The 15249-nt window shown below is 43.9% G+C and overlaps 1 protein-coding gene across 13 annotated transcripts in view; it reads right to left on the bottom strand.

Annotated features, from left to right (window-relative positions):
• The window catches only part of RGS8 (regulator of G protein signaling 8), a 66777-nt gene that overhangs the window by 5649 nt on the left and 45879 nt on the right, over positions 1-15249 (bottom strand). For all 13 annotated transcript variants that reach the window (XR_008511150.2, XR_008511152.2, XR_008511131.2 and 10 more), the window contains one exon: positions 816-982. Coding sequence is in view for 8 of the 13 variants with exons in the window: in XM_054524475.1 (XP_054380450.1) it covers positions 816-982 (167 nt within the window). In the remaining 5 variants the exon portion in view is untranslated. The remainder of the gene's footprint in view (positions 1-815; positions 983-15249) is intronic.

Here is a 15249-nt window from a genome sequence, read left to right as displayed (position 1 = left end):
TTTCTTGTCTACGAAGGAAACAAATGCCCTGTGGAGGGAGGCCCTGGTTAGAATGTACATCTCTGTTCCAACCAGCATTATAAAGGGCCTGTAGCATCCTAGCCAACTGATAAAGACTTCTCGCATCCCAAGTCAAAGCATAATTGAAGGAATCTAAAAATGCAATGCACCTAAACTTGTAGCAAACATTTTTCTTCATTTAAACCCTCCCCTCCCAAGTAAAATTCTGTATTATAACTCACAACAGCAATATAATAAAAATTCATCCTATTATTATAAATAAGTATAATTAAATAATATAAATAATTGTAATTACTCATTAATGAGCAGTGGCAAATACTGAACAGGTGCTTTATCTCTCATGCTCTGAAAGGTACGTATGCTTTTACATTGGGGAAATTGAGACCCAGAGAGGTTTAGTAACTTGACCAAGATCTCATAGCTAGTAAGTGGTGGAGCTAAAATTGAAACAAGATTTCAAAGCAGATCCACATTTCATTAAGCTATGCTGCCTTCCATCAGGAAAATGAACATAGACTCGGTAGCATTTATTCTTGCAAAATCTCTGTAGCAACACAGTTCCTGCTAGCACATGTTTGACAGACAACTAAAACACTCCTAATGGAGCTCCTTTGATGGAAGCCCTGGATTTCTGTTTCTTAAAAATGATCCTTTTTTCATCAAGGGCCACCAGAGTGATGAGGCTCAGTTTAGTATAAGAAAGTCCTCATCAAGCCTGGCTCAGATCCTCTCTGAGGAGAGAAATGCAAGCTAGGAGCCATGGATAGACAGGATGGTTGCCGCTGCCAACACACCTCCCGTGGAGCCTGCACATCCACAAACTCCTCAAAGATCCTATGGGCCTTAGAGACCAGTTTTGCAGTTGACCTGGTCTTCTTGAACTCTTCACAGGCCAACCAGAACTCCAGGTTCTCCTCACTGAACTCCGTCTTCAAGAAGGCACGGAATGCAGCCACCCCATCTGTGGATGTGGGAGGAAGAAAAGAGAGAGATAGGAAGCAGCTTAAGTTTAAGAACTGTAGAAGAAAGAAAGGAAGTAATAGTGTGAGGGTGCCCCTAATTGTCGAAGATCACTGCTCCTCCACACCCTCTTGAAGACCCCATTCTCATCTGGGTGCAGTGGCTCATGCCTGTAATCTCAGCACTTTGGGAGGCCGAGGTGGGTGGATCACCTGAGGTCAGGAGTTTGAGACCAGCCTGGTCAAAATTGAGAAATCCAATCTCTACTAAAAATACAAAAAAAATTAGCTGGGCATGGTGGCACATGTCTATAATCCCAGCTACTTGGCAGGGAGGCAGGAGAATCGCTTGAACCTGGGAGGTAGAGGTTGCAGTGAGCTGAGATCATGCCATTGCACTCCAGCCTGGGCGACAGAGCAAAACTCTGTCTCAAAAAAAAAAAAAAAGACCCCATTCTCTTAGACACACAAGTGTCCTCAGAGGCAAGCCATGCTTCGTATTCAAGAGTCATAGGGCCAGACACAGTGTCTCATGCCTGTAATCCCAGCACTTTGGGAGGCAGAGGCAGGTGGATCATCTGAGGTCAGGAGTTCGAGACCAGCCTGGCCAACATGGCAAAACATCATCTCTACTAAATACAAAAAATTAGCTGGGCGTGTTGGTGCATGCTTGTAATTCCAGCTACTTGGGAGGCTGAGGTGGGAGAATCGCTTGAACCTGGGGGTCAGAGGTTGCAGTGAGCCGAGATCACGCCACTACACTCCAGACTGGGCGACAAGAGCAAAAGTACGTCTCATTAAAAAAAAAAAAAAATAGAGTCATAGTGATATTACAAAGCCACATTTAGGAAACTGTAGTAATATATTTGGGGCACAGTTGTCTCTACCCCCTGGGTCTACTGGTGAGCTATGTTGCTATTTAATAATTTGAGCAAATTATTTGTTCTCTAACCTAATCCAAGTCAACCACCCTGAGGAAACACACAATTTGTTACAAGATGAACTAGAGGGAAGTGTGAATGTCTCATCCTTTGCTACTACCAAAAAAAATCTGAAAGTAAACTACCTACTGAAATGCAGTCAGAAGTTTCATTCTGTTACCTGGACGGGGTTGCAAGCCTCTTTTAAAAAAAACCTTTGAGGTGCTGTATTTTGACCTTTTATTCCATGTGTCCTTTATTTTAAAAGATATTGCCTATCAAATTATGTTTTAATTAAGATTGATCATAATTTTTCTGCCAAGTGATTTAACAAATTAATATGCCTTTTCATTTTTATTAATCAATATCATACATATTGTCAAGCAGTGCTTCCAACCAACACAAGATGAGTAGGATCACCATGTCGAGTTAGAAAGGGAAATCACATTTATTGATAGCTTATGCATCCAGTTAATGTTTTTATTTAAAAATATTTTTCATAAGTTATTTCAACCTCAACACAGTCCTCTCTAATCAAATAACAGCTATAGTTTTCTAAAAACTGTCCTCAGGGGAAGGGCACATACAACCTAGAATAAAGAAGTGTTCTACTGGTTATAAAAGACCCTGGCAATAATCTTTTATTTCTTTTCTAAAATTCCCCAGAAGAACAAAATGTTAACAACTCTTTTTTTTTTTTTTTTTTTTGAAATGGAGTCTTGCTCTGTCGCCAGGCTGGATTGCAGTGGCACAGTTCCAACTCACTGCAACCTCTGCCTCTCGGGTTCAAGCGATTCTCCTGCCTCAGCCTCCCGAATAGCTGGGATTACATGCGTGTGCCACTACACCCAGCTAATTTTTGTACTTTTAGTAGAGATGGGGTTTCACCATGTTGGCCAGAATTGTCTTGATCTCTTGACCTTGTGATCCGCCCGCCTCGGCTTCCCAAAGTGCTGGGATTACAGGCGTGAGCCACCACGCCCGGCCAACAACTCTTAATTCTAGGTGACAGGATGACCTGGGCATCTGACATCCACCACTATCCACCAGGATCGTGCAATGGCCAGGGTCATTTGATGGACTGCTGGTGCCATGCTGTTGATATATTCAACGCTTACTTTTACTTTCTTGAAATGTTTTCATTTCTCTGAATAAAAAAGTCATTGTATATCTTTGTCTTTCAAAATACATATTTTAATGTCTATACTAGAACAGTATCAAAAAAGCCACACCTTTACTTGCAAGAGCCAGGAACTTAAGAGAAAGGTTTCCAGGTGACTCCCAACACTAAGCTTTAAGTCACAAGGAGATTTAAGTTTGGAAGCTTGAGCTTAAAGTCATTTTAAAAAGTAGGAATGGCCAGGCACAGTTGCTCATACCTGTAGTCTCAACATTTGGGAGACTGAGGTGAACGGACTGCTTGAGCCCAGGAGTTCGAGACCAGCCTGGGAAACACGGCAAAACCCTATCTCTACAAAAAATACAAAAAGTAGCCAGCTGTGGTGGCGTGTGCCCAGCTATTCGGGAAGTTGAGGTGGGAGGATCACCCAAACCCTAGAGGTTGAGACTTATCCAAGTCAGGTCATTTTGAGAGTGAAAGCTGCATTACTGTTAATTACATGCAGACAATAATTATAAACCATGACCACCACAGGCAAAATCCAGGACACATGATCACCTTAACTCTAAATCACAAAGCATAGAGAAAGTAGAATATAATGTAAGGTTACTTCCTGTCAGGCAGGTGGAAAATAAAATTGTTCCTGTATCAAAAAAGAAGAGGAGAGTAACGTACTTTAGACTCAAATGAGAGGTCTGCTCAGGGTACCTCCTGCTCCCATTCCTACATTGGATTCAAAACTCTGGAGGAAGGGAATAGAAACCTGAGATAAACTGAAAATCAAAATGAAACAATGACACGGCAATGTTTAGGCAGAGATGGACTGAGAATCATTCATTCAATTCAGCAATGTCTTTTAAAACAACTACTAGTGTAACAAAGTACAGATGCTTCTCAACTTATGATGGGGGTATGTCCTGAAAAACTCATCGTAGATTGAAAATACCAAGAGTCAAAAATGCACTTAATAAACCTAACCTACTGAACATCACAGCTCAGCCGAGCCTACCCTAAATGTGCTCAGAACACTTTTGGTACAGTATTTAGTAAATTACGTGAGCTATTCAGCACTTTATTATAAAACAGACATTGTGTTAGATTATTTGGCCCAGCATTGCAAGAGAGTATCACATCACATATTGCTAGCCTGGGAAAAGATCCAAATGCAAAATTTGAAGTATGGTTTCCACTGAATATATATATCACTTTCACACCACCCTAAAGTCGAAAAATCATAAGTTGAACCATAGTAAGTCAGAAAACAAAATCATAAAATCCTTGCCCATAAAATCTCTCAAGGAAACTCTGTCACCCCTCCCTCACTCTGTCCTGTCCATGGAGAAGATCCAGAAGTGTCCACAGGCTCTAGAGGGAACTCGGATTAGAGAGCCAGCCTGCCTGCCAGGAGATACCCACTGCTTGTAGGAGGGGCCCCTGAGGCAGAGGCTACAGGCAGAGGTTGGAGGGAAAAACAGCTGGAGCTGTGGAAGCCTCAGTGCTCTTGGAGGAGGTTTCCTCCTTGAAGGAGACCCAGTGCCCTTGAGAACTAAGTGAAGGGCTGGTTTAGCAAGGAGGGACTCTGAGCAGTGACCAGTCCACGATTTCACTATCAATGGACACAGGGAGGACCCAAGGGGCCATAGGCCAGAGGTTCCCTCTCTGCCTCCATCTTACCACACTTTCCACTGTATTCAGTGAATGAGGAGGAGAATGAGGGGGCCCTAAAAGACTGTGAATTTATCTAAAAGAGTAACTGGAAAGTGACTTGGAAAAGCAACTCAGAAGAGCCTGTTGTTGGTTTTAAACCAGAAGAGACTACATTCTTCTAATGGGAGAGTTTAAGGTTGTTTGTGTCAGATTTTAATTTTTAACCAAACAGAAACAGGTGCTTATGAGCAAGGTGAATGCAGTTATGAACAAGGAAAGAATATTATCTTTTTGCCTTCCTTCATGGTACTGGTAAAGATAGCCTTGCTAAGGAAACTGTCTGTCCCTGTGCTAGATGAGGTACAGGCATCACCTCCTTAAATCCAGGTTTCAGCTGTGTTGGGTCTTTGTGCGGATGAGTAGAGATAACTTCTGCAAAGTGCTCCCAGGAGTCTTGCTTTACTTCTCATCTTACAGATGAGGAAACCAATGCTAAGAAAAGTGACTTGCCCCATTTCACACGGCTAACAATATATAGCATTGAAAACTTCATATAAGGTACACTCATCTTCAATCCAACATAGCAATAATGTCATCTTCATTCATTCATTCACTTGTTATGTGACTCAGGCTATGTTATGTGCTAAAAGCAGATATAATCGTGACTTCACAGAACTTGCCATCAAGGGGAAGTTTGAGCCAAGAAAACATAATGATGATGATTATGATGTAGTATGATAAGTTACATGATAGAGAAAGCAGAGGGGTCATGAAGGACCCAGGAGGGGTGCCTTTGCCAGCCCTGAGGAGGGAAGGGAAGAGCTGTGGGAGGAAGAGGCTTCTAAGCTGACATGGGAGGTAGAGGACAGGGGAGCTAAGCAAGGGAAGGAAGGAGAGGAAGGAGAAGAGAATTTCAGCAAGAGGGAACCACAGGAATGAAGGCCTAGAATTAAGAAAGTTTACTTGAGTAATTGGAAATAGTTCATTAAGACTAGCATTTAATAATAATACAGCTGAAAATGACTAGGCCTGCTTATAGGCTAGCATACACCAAGAGGCCTGTGAAACAGCCAGAGAGACAGAAGAATTTTGCAGCACTACAAAAGGCCAGGAAGAGAACATTTCAAGAAGGAAGTGGTCACTGTGTCTAGTGCTGCCCAGAGGTCAAGCTAGATACAGTCTGAGAAGCAGTCACTAGATTCAGCAAGCGTTGGCAGGAAGAGTTTTCATGGTGTGAGGGGGCTCTAGGTGTCCCATGGTATGTACGGTGGTGAATGAGACTGAAGGAAGTGGAAACAGTCATTCAGATGATGCTTGCAACAAATTTGGTAGAGAAAAAAGTAGAGAAATAAGACAGCATAGCTGGAAGGAAACATGAAGTCAGGAAAGAGATTTTTTTTTTTTTTAAGATAGACTTGGGTAGGGCCGGGTGCAGTTGCTCACACCTATAATCCCAGGACTTTGGGAGGCCGAGGAGAGCAGATTATGAGGTCAGGAGTTTGAGACCAGCCTGACCAACATGGCGAAACCCCATCTCTACTAAAAATACAAAAATTAGCCAGGTGCAGTGGCATGCGCCTGTAATCCCAGCTACTCAGGAGGCTGAGGCAGGAGAGTTTCTTGAACCTGGGAGGTGGAGGTCGCAGTGAGCCAAGATCGCACCACTGCACTCCAGCCTGGGCAACAGAGTGAGACTCTGTCTCAAAAATAAAAATATAAAAATAAAAGAGATAGACTTGGGTATGTGTAAATGTTGATCTGATCAGAAAAGACCAGTTGAGCAGCAGGAGCTGAAGTTCAAGAAAACAATCTAACCGACAAAATGTTGCACCCAGGAAGGTAGAAATATGATGAGGAGCAAAAAGAGGAGCTATGTGTGAATGCAGGGAAGTTTCTCATTTCGGGCAGGAACTTGAAAGTCTGTCTGATGTTAGCTGGAGAAGATGGCAGGGCCTAGGAAAGGTAGGGTGTTGTTTTTACTTATTTATTTAGGATGTGGGGCAGAGAATTTTACTTATTTACTATACACCATGCTTTTTGCTCAGGACTTTACAAAACATTAGCTCAATTTATTTTCACAATGCTGATCCATAGATAATATCACTCCACTTTCCACAGGAAGAAACTAAAGCTTAGAGAAGTGGAATACATGGCCCAATTACACAACCAGCAAGAGCAGGGCCAAGATTCCCAGCCAGGTCCATATGACTCCAAAGCAAGGTCTCTCCAGATGTGTGTGCAGACAGAAGGGAAAGGGCACTGAAAATGGGAGATTAAAAGAAGCAAAAGAATAGTATTTGGTGAAGGCAAATTTTAGAGTAGAGGGACCAAGAAAAAGTGAAAGAACTTCTTTTCCTTAAGGACAAAGGCAAAGAAAAAAAGAGAGAGGTAGAGGAAGATAGAGAAAAACAGCCAGAAAAGTGACATATTTGAGATATGTCAAGTGGGACAGCCTTAATCTTTGTTATTAATTTGGGATAAGGTCACTGTGAATGTGGGCTGCACCCACATGCTAGGTTTTGGGGCTACGGCACAAACACAGGAGATAAAGTCACCACCTCATAGAATTTAGAGGCTAGTCTAGTGTAACCAACATTAAGTGATAATTTAAAATAATCAATTGAATAATTACAAATGCACAGTGGGCTATAGTGGGGAACTCTAAGAGAGGGAAGGGTTTGGAACAGCGACCTTGGAAAAGTAAATAAGAATGTGATAAAAAAAAAAAAAGTCAAACAATTGTAAAGGCTTAAACTTAGATTTCTGGAGGAGTTACAATGCACCAAAAAGGGAGCAAGAACTTTTAATTTGATGGTGCATCTATTATTCAAAGAGAGGACCCATCAGTTCCAAGCTGGCAGATGATCCTTGAACCTGGAAAATAGCAAGGATTTAGCAAGTGGCAATTGGGACATAGAGGAAGAGGAGAAAGATAAGCAGGAAGTTAAAAAAAAAAAAAAGTTGAAGCCAGAGAAAGAATTTTAAAGTAACATCAGCAAGCATTGATAGCACACTTACTTTGGGCCCAGCACCACACCTAGTGGTTTATGAATCTTATGGTACTGGCTTCTCATGGCACATTTATAGCTTAGGTCCTGATATTTTCACCACTTTTTAGGAGAAAAAAACAAAGCTTAGAGAAGCCAAATAACTTCCCCAAGGTCACAGTCCATAAGTGGCAAGGATGCTAAACTGCAAAGCCAGCATTCTCATGCATGTAGAAGGACTAGCCTCTAGCTCTATGTGACAGTAGCCTGAGGGATGCCTATGCCAGTGACCACTGAAGTGGAGGGAGAGGACCCCCACTGTAGAGCAAGACAAGGAGGCCACAAGTGACACCATAGATGGTGACATTTCCAGGTGGGGTGAACAGAAAATGAGAAAAGTCACTGAGGAAGGCGGAGGGGTATCTGAGCATATGTCAACATAGAAACAGGGTGCTCATGGGCAGAAGAGTTCAACCAAGTTACACCATAAGCAGTTAAGGCTGACTCAGCAGGGATGGAGATTTGGAGTTGGAGATGTGTAGTGAACTCATAGCCAGCTCTCATTACCTGGCAACCTGCTGAGGCAGAAGCTCCACGAGTCTCAGCTGGGAGCACCAGTTCTGACCAAAATCAGCCCCGTCATTAACTGTGTGACTTTGGACAACACACTCAACCTCACTAGGCCCCAGCATCCTCATCTGTAAACTAAGGGGGTTGGATATGATGAGCTTTCCCAGGTAGAGTTAGCACTCTGTTCCGTGTCCTCATGGCAACTTAAATTAGCCTGTATCAGATACAGCTCTTAGCTGATTGATTTTCACAGCTCCACAATTCCATCCCTCTCCTCATCAATGTCAATGTCAATGTCATCACTGAGTTCTGTGCTGCCCAGTTTATATACATTAACTCAATCCTTACATCAACGCTCCTAAGCAGACAGAGGCTCTGGAGTCACACAGCCTGGCATGACCTTGGAAAAGTGCCTTAACATCTCCAAGCCCAAGCGTTCTCATCTCTAAAATGGGAATAATGAATAATGTCAGGACTTACTGAATTGAGCTGTTATAAGGATTAAATGAGGCAAGCCACGTAAAAGTGCCTAGTAGTTCATTACAAGCAGTCAGTAAGTGTTAGCTCTTAGCAAAGTATGTTTTATAAATAAGGAAAGTGAGACATGGAGAGTTAGTTTGTAGTCACTTGGCCAGTAAAAGGTGAGAAGTGACTTTGCACACACGTCTGCGTGACTTTGGAGCCACCCTCCTCTCTCCTCTGGTGATGGCTGGCAGGCCTCCAAAGGAGAGATGGACTGTGAGCCCAAATCAGGCAAACACACCACACGCATACCACAGCCCAGCAAGTGTACCATTTGGCTCACAGACCTGGAGATTCTCCACCAAAAGGACACCTGCTGTCGCCTTCTCTGTGGTAAGAACTGAGGCCATTAGGTGCCACCAATAACTTGGAACCTGCCTAAAGTCTCTTCTCTCCCACAAAACTGATGGCCCGGTGGGGTGGCTTTTTCATATCAAAAGAGCCGAAGTGTGAGCAGAAAGGCATCTTTCCCAACCATGGCCAGGGGACGCTGTAACGAAGAACAGCTGAGTGGCCTTGTAAAGAAGCCATGTTCTCTCAGGCAGCCTCAGCCCAAAATGTGGTGGCCTGCATTTCCAGGGCAGGCTCAGAAAGAGTGAGAGGAAAACCAAAAGAAACTTGAAAGTTGCCTGGAATTTCAAGCGAAGTGCTTGAGAGATGGGAAAGGAGGGGAGAATGGCCCTCCCTCATGGGCCCTTCCTGGGAGGGTCTGGACCTGAGATGCAACAGAGAACAGATTGTGGCAAAGACACCCCAACAGACACAGATCACAAAGCCTTGTGCAGACTGCACCTGCCCTCAACCCTCACCCTCTGCTCACCCACTTTGTATGCCTATCCCTCTCAGCCCCAATCTCCCCCAACCCTTTTTATATTCCCAGAGCCTGCACTGAACAAAGAGATACTTTAGTCTGAACAATGGAAGGGAGAAGGTGGTAGAGGGCACTGCTGCAGGAGCCCCTCCTCTTGCCTGGAGCAGATGGCAGCAGCGGGCTTCTGTGGACAGACCACTTGCTCCCCTACCCACCCACCTGGCCCACCTTTCCTGCTCACGTGACCAAACAAACAAATCCAAACACAACTGCGTAAAATCCTAGCCTACTGCGTGGAATAGAGCCAGCTCCACACTGTTTCTCCCCTTCCATCCACCTCCCACCTCCTCCCAGCAAGCTTTTCATCTGCTCCTTTCCCTGACTCCTCAGCATCTTTCCCTGCCCCTCTCCTGTTCTCCTGTTCTCTTTCCTTTTTGTCCTCTTCCTCTATCTTTCCCCTTTCCCTCCACCAGGACCCTCCTGCTTGTCCATGAACTGTAGTTGGTTCCAAATACAGAATGCTGGTTTAATTCTGAAAGGCTCATTCGTGTCTCCCAGCATCTCTCAGGGTGACATGCTTTGCATTAGCTGTGTTTTCTCTGCTGGGGCCCCATGTACCCCAGACCCTGCTCCCTCCCCAAGCCCAGGCAACTGAAGTCCCCCCGCCCCAGTTTCCCCGACAGATCTCAGGCAGTTGGAAAGAGTGACTACTCTCTGACCCCTGAAGCTGTTCTGCCTGGGATTCTGTCCTGGCTCTAACCCACACCAGCTAAGTGTGAGCTTGGGCAAGAGACTTAACCCCTCTGTGCCTCAGTTCCCTCACTTGTAAGATGCAGGTCCTAACAGCATCTGCTCCATAGGGTTATGGGATGTGGTAAGTTCATACATGTAAACAACATGCAGGCCTGACACATAGACAGTGATTGCTCAATCCAGGTTAGTGACTATTATTCCTGTACTTCAGTGGCTTAAGGAGTCATCATACAGAACATAACATACCCAATACAAAACAATCCTGAGTAACTGAAAGGCAAGGAGGTGGTGAACAGTTTGGGAAAATGGGAAGAGAAATGACAGAAGGACCTGCCGTTTTGTCATTTCATTTTTATTTCACTTTGGTTTTCTTTGTATAACCCTTCAAGAAGTCAAGGGTGCTAAGAAAATTATAATTTTTTGAGATTGGTACACATCTAGTGACAGGAAGGGAAAGGCTTGTGTCCAGAATTCTTGGAACAGTGAGCAGAATATTGGCATCTACCTGAGCATCCACAGAATCTCCAAGAACACACCGCGGCTGTGCATGCTGCCTGCGGCTGGCTTTCTCCCTCTACTTATTTGATGGAGGATGCTTACATAAGAAAGGAAACTGGGTCACTATGAATGAGCAGTGCAGCTGGTACAGCAGGGAGTGGAGCTTAGGTGACAGTTCAAGGCCCAGGAGCCCTGATGTAGCTGGCATCAGAGTGGGCTTGAGCCTAGCTCAGTTCCCAGGCTTGGAAAAATACAAGAGCACAACAACAAAAACAATTTATTTTAAGCTCTCTATTTATGAAAATGCTGTCCTAAAAACCAGAGTCCTCTTGTATCCCCGAACAACTGGAGAAAATAAGCTGGTGAATGGGTTCCAAGACCAGATAGAGGAGAAGAATGGAAATTACATTTCTAAAATCCAGGATACATACACTAATAGTGATGCCAAAACTTCTTTGATCCAGAAACAAATCACTGCTTTGAAATTCATGATGAGAATAGCATCAGGATCACAGCTTTTCTTTTGTGAAATCTGTGAAATAAATTGTTTTTAAACAAATAACTGGAGGTGGCCACAGTGGTTTGCACCTGTAATTCCAAATATTCAGGAGGCCAAGGCAGGAGGATCTCTTGAGCCCAGGAGTTCAGGGCTGCAGTGAGCTATGATCATGCTACTGCACTCTAGCCTGGGCAACAGAGCAAGACCCTGTCTCTAAAAAATTTTAAAAATAACTGGTGGGGGGAGGAGCCAAGATGGCTGAATAGGAACAGCTCCGGTCTACAGCTCCCAGCACGAGCGACGCAGAAGACGGGTGATTTCTGCATTTCCATCTGAGGTACCGTGTTCATCTCACTAGGGAGTGCCAGACAGTGGGCGCAGGTCAGTGGGTGAGTGCACCGTGCGCCAGCCGAAGCAGGGCGAGGCATTGCCTCACTCCGGAAGCACAAGGGGTCAGAGAGTTCCCTTTCCAGGGGTGACAGACGGCACCTGGAAAATCGGGCCACTCCCACCCGAATACTGTGCTTTTCCGACGGGCTTAGGAAACGGTGCCCCAGGAGAGTATAGCCCGCATCTGGCTCAGAGGGTCCTACGCCAACGGAGTCTCGCTGATTGCTAGCACAGCAGTCTGAGATCAAACAGCAAGTCGGCAGCGAGGCTGGGGGAGGGGCGCCCGCCATTGCCCAGGCTCCCTTAGGTAAACAAAGCAGCCGGGAAGCTTGAACTGGGTGGAGCCCACCACAGCTCAAGGAGGCCTGCCTGCCTCTGTAGGCTCCACCTCTGGGGGCAGGGCACAGACAAACAAAAAGACAGCAGTAACCTCTGCAGACTTAAATGTCCCTGTCTGACAGCTTTGAGGAGAGCAGTGGTTCTCCCAGCACGCAACTGGAGATCTGAGAACAGGCTGACTGCCTCCTCAAGTGGGTCCCTGACCCCTGACCCCCGAGCAGCCTAACTGGGAGGCACCCCCCAGCAGGGGCAGAATGATACCTCACATGGCCGGCCAGGTACTCCAACAGACCTTCAGCTGAGGGTCCTGTCTGTTAGAAGGAAAACTAACAGAAAGGACATCCACACCAAAAACCCATCTGTACATCACCATCATCAAAGACCAAAAGTAGATAAAACCACAAAGATGGGGAAAAAACAGAGCAGAAAAACTGGAAACTCTAAAAAGCAGAGTACCTCTCCTCCTCCAAAGGAACGCAGTTCCTCACCAGCAACGGAACAAAGCTGGACGGAGAATGACTTTGACGAGCTGAGAGAAGAAGGCTTCAGACGATCAAATTACTCCAAGCTACGGGAGGATATTCAAACCAAAGGCAAAGAAGTTGAAAACTTTGAAAAAAATTTAGAAGAATGTATAACTAGAATAACCAATACAGAGAAGTGCTTAAAGGAGCTGATGGAGCTGAAAACCAAGGCTCGAGAATTACGTGAAGAATGCAGAAGCCTCAGGAGCTGATGCGATCAAATGGAAGAAAGGGTATCAGCCCTGGAAGATGAAATGAATGAAATGAAGCGAGAAGGGAAGTTTAGAGAAAAAAGAATAAAAAGAAATGAGCAAAGCCTCCAAGAAATGTGGGACTATGTGAAAAGACCAAATCTACGTCTGATTGGTGTACCTGAAAGTGACGGGGAGAATGGAAACAAGTTGGAAAACACTCTGCAGGATATTATCCAGGAGAACTTCCCCAATCTAGCAAGGCAGGCCAACATTCAGATTCAGGAAATACAGAGAACGCCACAAAGATACTCCTTGAGAAGAGCAACTCCAAGACACATAATTGTCAGATTCACCAAAGTTGAAATGAAGGAAAAAATGTTAAGGGCAGCCAGAGAGAAAGGTTGGGTTACCATCAAAGGGAAGCCCATCAGACTAACAGTGGATCTCTCGGCAGAAACCCTACAAGCCAGAAGAGAGTGGGGGCCAATATTCAACATTCTTAAAGAAAAGAATTTTCAACCCAGAATTTCATATCCAGCCAAACTAAGCTTCATAAGTGAAGGAGAAATAAAATACTTTACAGACAAGCAAATGCTGAGAGATTTTGTCACCACCAGGCCTGCCCTAAAAGAGCTCCTGAAGGAAGCGCTAAACATGGAAAAGCACAACCGGTACCAGCCACTGCAAAATAATACCGAAATGTAAAGACCATCGAGACTAGGAAGAGACTGCATCAACTAATGAGCAAAATAACCAGCTAACATCATAATGACAGGATCAGATTCACCCATAGCAATATTAAGTTTAAATGTAAGTGGACTAAATGCTCCAATTAAAAGACACAGACTGGCAAATTGGATAAAGACTCAAGACCCATCAGTGTGCTGTATTCAGGAAACCCATCTCACGTGCAGAGACACACATAGGCTCAAAATAAAAGGATGGAGGAAGATCTACCAAGCAAATGGAAAACAAAAAAAGGCAGGGGTTGCAATCCTAGTCTCTGATAAAACAGACTTTAAACCAACAAAGATCAAAAGAGACAAAGAAGGCCATTACATAATGGTAAAGGGATTAATTCAACAAGAAGAGCTAACTATCCTAAATATATATGCACCCAATACAGGAGCACCCAGATTCATAAAGCAAGTCCTGAGTGACCTACAAAGAGACTTAGACTCCCACACATTAATAATGGGAGACTTTAACACCCCACTGTCAACATTAGACAGATCAACGAAACAGAAAATCTACAAGGATACTCAGGAATTGAACTCAGCTCTGCACCAAGCAGACCTAATAGACATCTACAGAACTCTCCACCCCAAATCAACAGAATATACATCATTTTCAGCACCACACCACACCTATTCCAAAATTGACCATATACTTGGAAGTAAAGCTCTCCTCAATAAATGTAAAAGAACAGAAATTATAACAAACTATCTCTCAGATCACAGTGCAATCAAGCTAGAACTCAGGATTAAGAATCTCACTCAAAACCGCTCAACTACGTGGAAACTGAACAACCTGCTCCTGAATGACTACTGGGTACATAACGAAATGAAGGCAGAAATAAAGATGTTCTTTGAAACCAACGAGAACCAAGACACAACATACCAGAATCTCTGGGATGCTTTCAAAGCAGTGTGTAGAGGGAAATTTATAGCACTAAATGCCCACAAGAGAAAGCAGGAAAGATCCAAAATTGACACCCTAACATCACAATTAAAAGAACTAGAAAAGCAAGAGCAAACATTCAAAAGCTAGCAGAAGGCAAGAAATAACTAAAATCAGAGCAGAACTGAAGGAAATAGAGACACAAAAAACCCTTCAAAAAATAAATGAATCCAGGAGCTGGTTTTTTGAAAGGATCAACAAAATTGATAGACCGCTAGCAAGATTAATAAAGAAAAAAAGAGAGAAGAATCAAATAGATGCAATAAAAAATGATAAAGGGGATATCACCACCGATCCCACAGAAATACAAACTACCATCAGAGAATACTACAAACACCTCTACGCAAATAAACTAGAAAATCTAGAAGAAATGGATAAATTCCTCAACACATACACCCTCCCAAGACTAAACCAGGAAGAAGTTGAATCTCTGAATAGACCAATAACAGGAGCTGAAATTGTGGCAATAATCAATAGCTTACCAACCAAAAAAAGTCCAGGACCAGATGGGTTCACAGCCGAATTCTACCAGAGGTACAAGGAGGAGCTGGTACCATTCCTTCTGAAACTATTCCAATCAATAGAAAAAGAGGGAATCCTCCCTAACTCATTTTATGAGGCCAGCATCATCCTGATACCAAAGCCGGGCAGAGACACAACCAAAAAAGAGAATTTTAGACCAATATCCTTGATGAACATTGATGCAAAAATCCTCAATAAAATACTGGCAAACCGAATCCAGCAGCACATCAAAAAGCTTATCCACCATGATCAAGTGGGCTTCATCCCTGGGATGCAAGGCTGGTTCAATATAC

This window comes from Pongo abelii, chromosome 1, assembly GCF_028885655.2.
Source record: "Pongo abelii isolate AG06213 chromosome 1, NHGRI_mPonAbe1-v2.0_pri, whole genome shotgun sequence".
Taxonomy (NCBI): Eukaryota; Metazoa; Chordata; class Mammalia; order Primates; family Hominidae; genus Pongo; species Pongo abelii.
The sequence above is the reverse complement of the archived record's forward strand: the minus strand, read 5'-3'. Positions and strand labels throughout refer to the sequence as shown.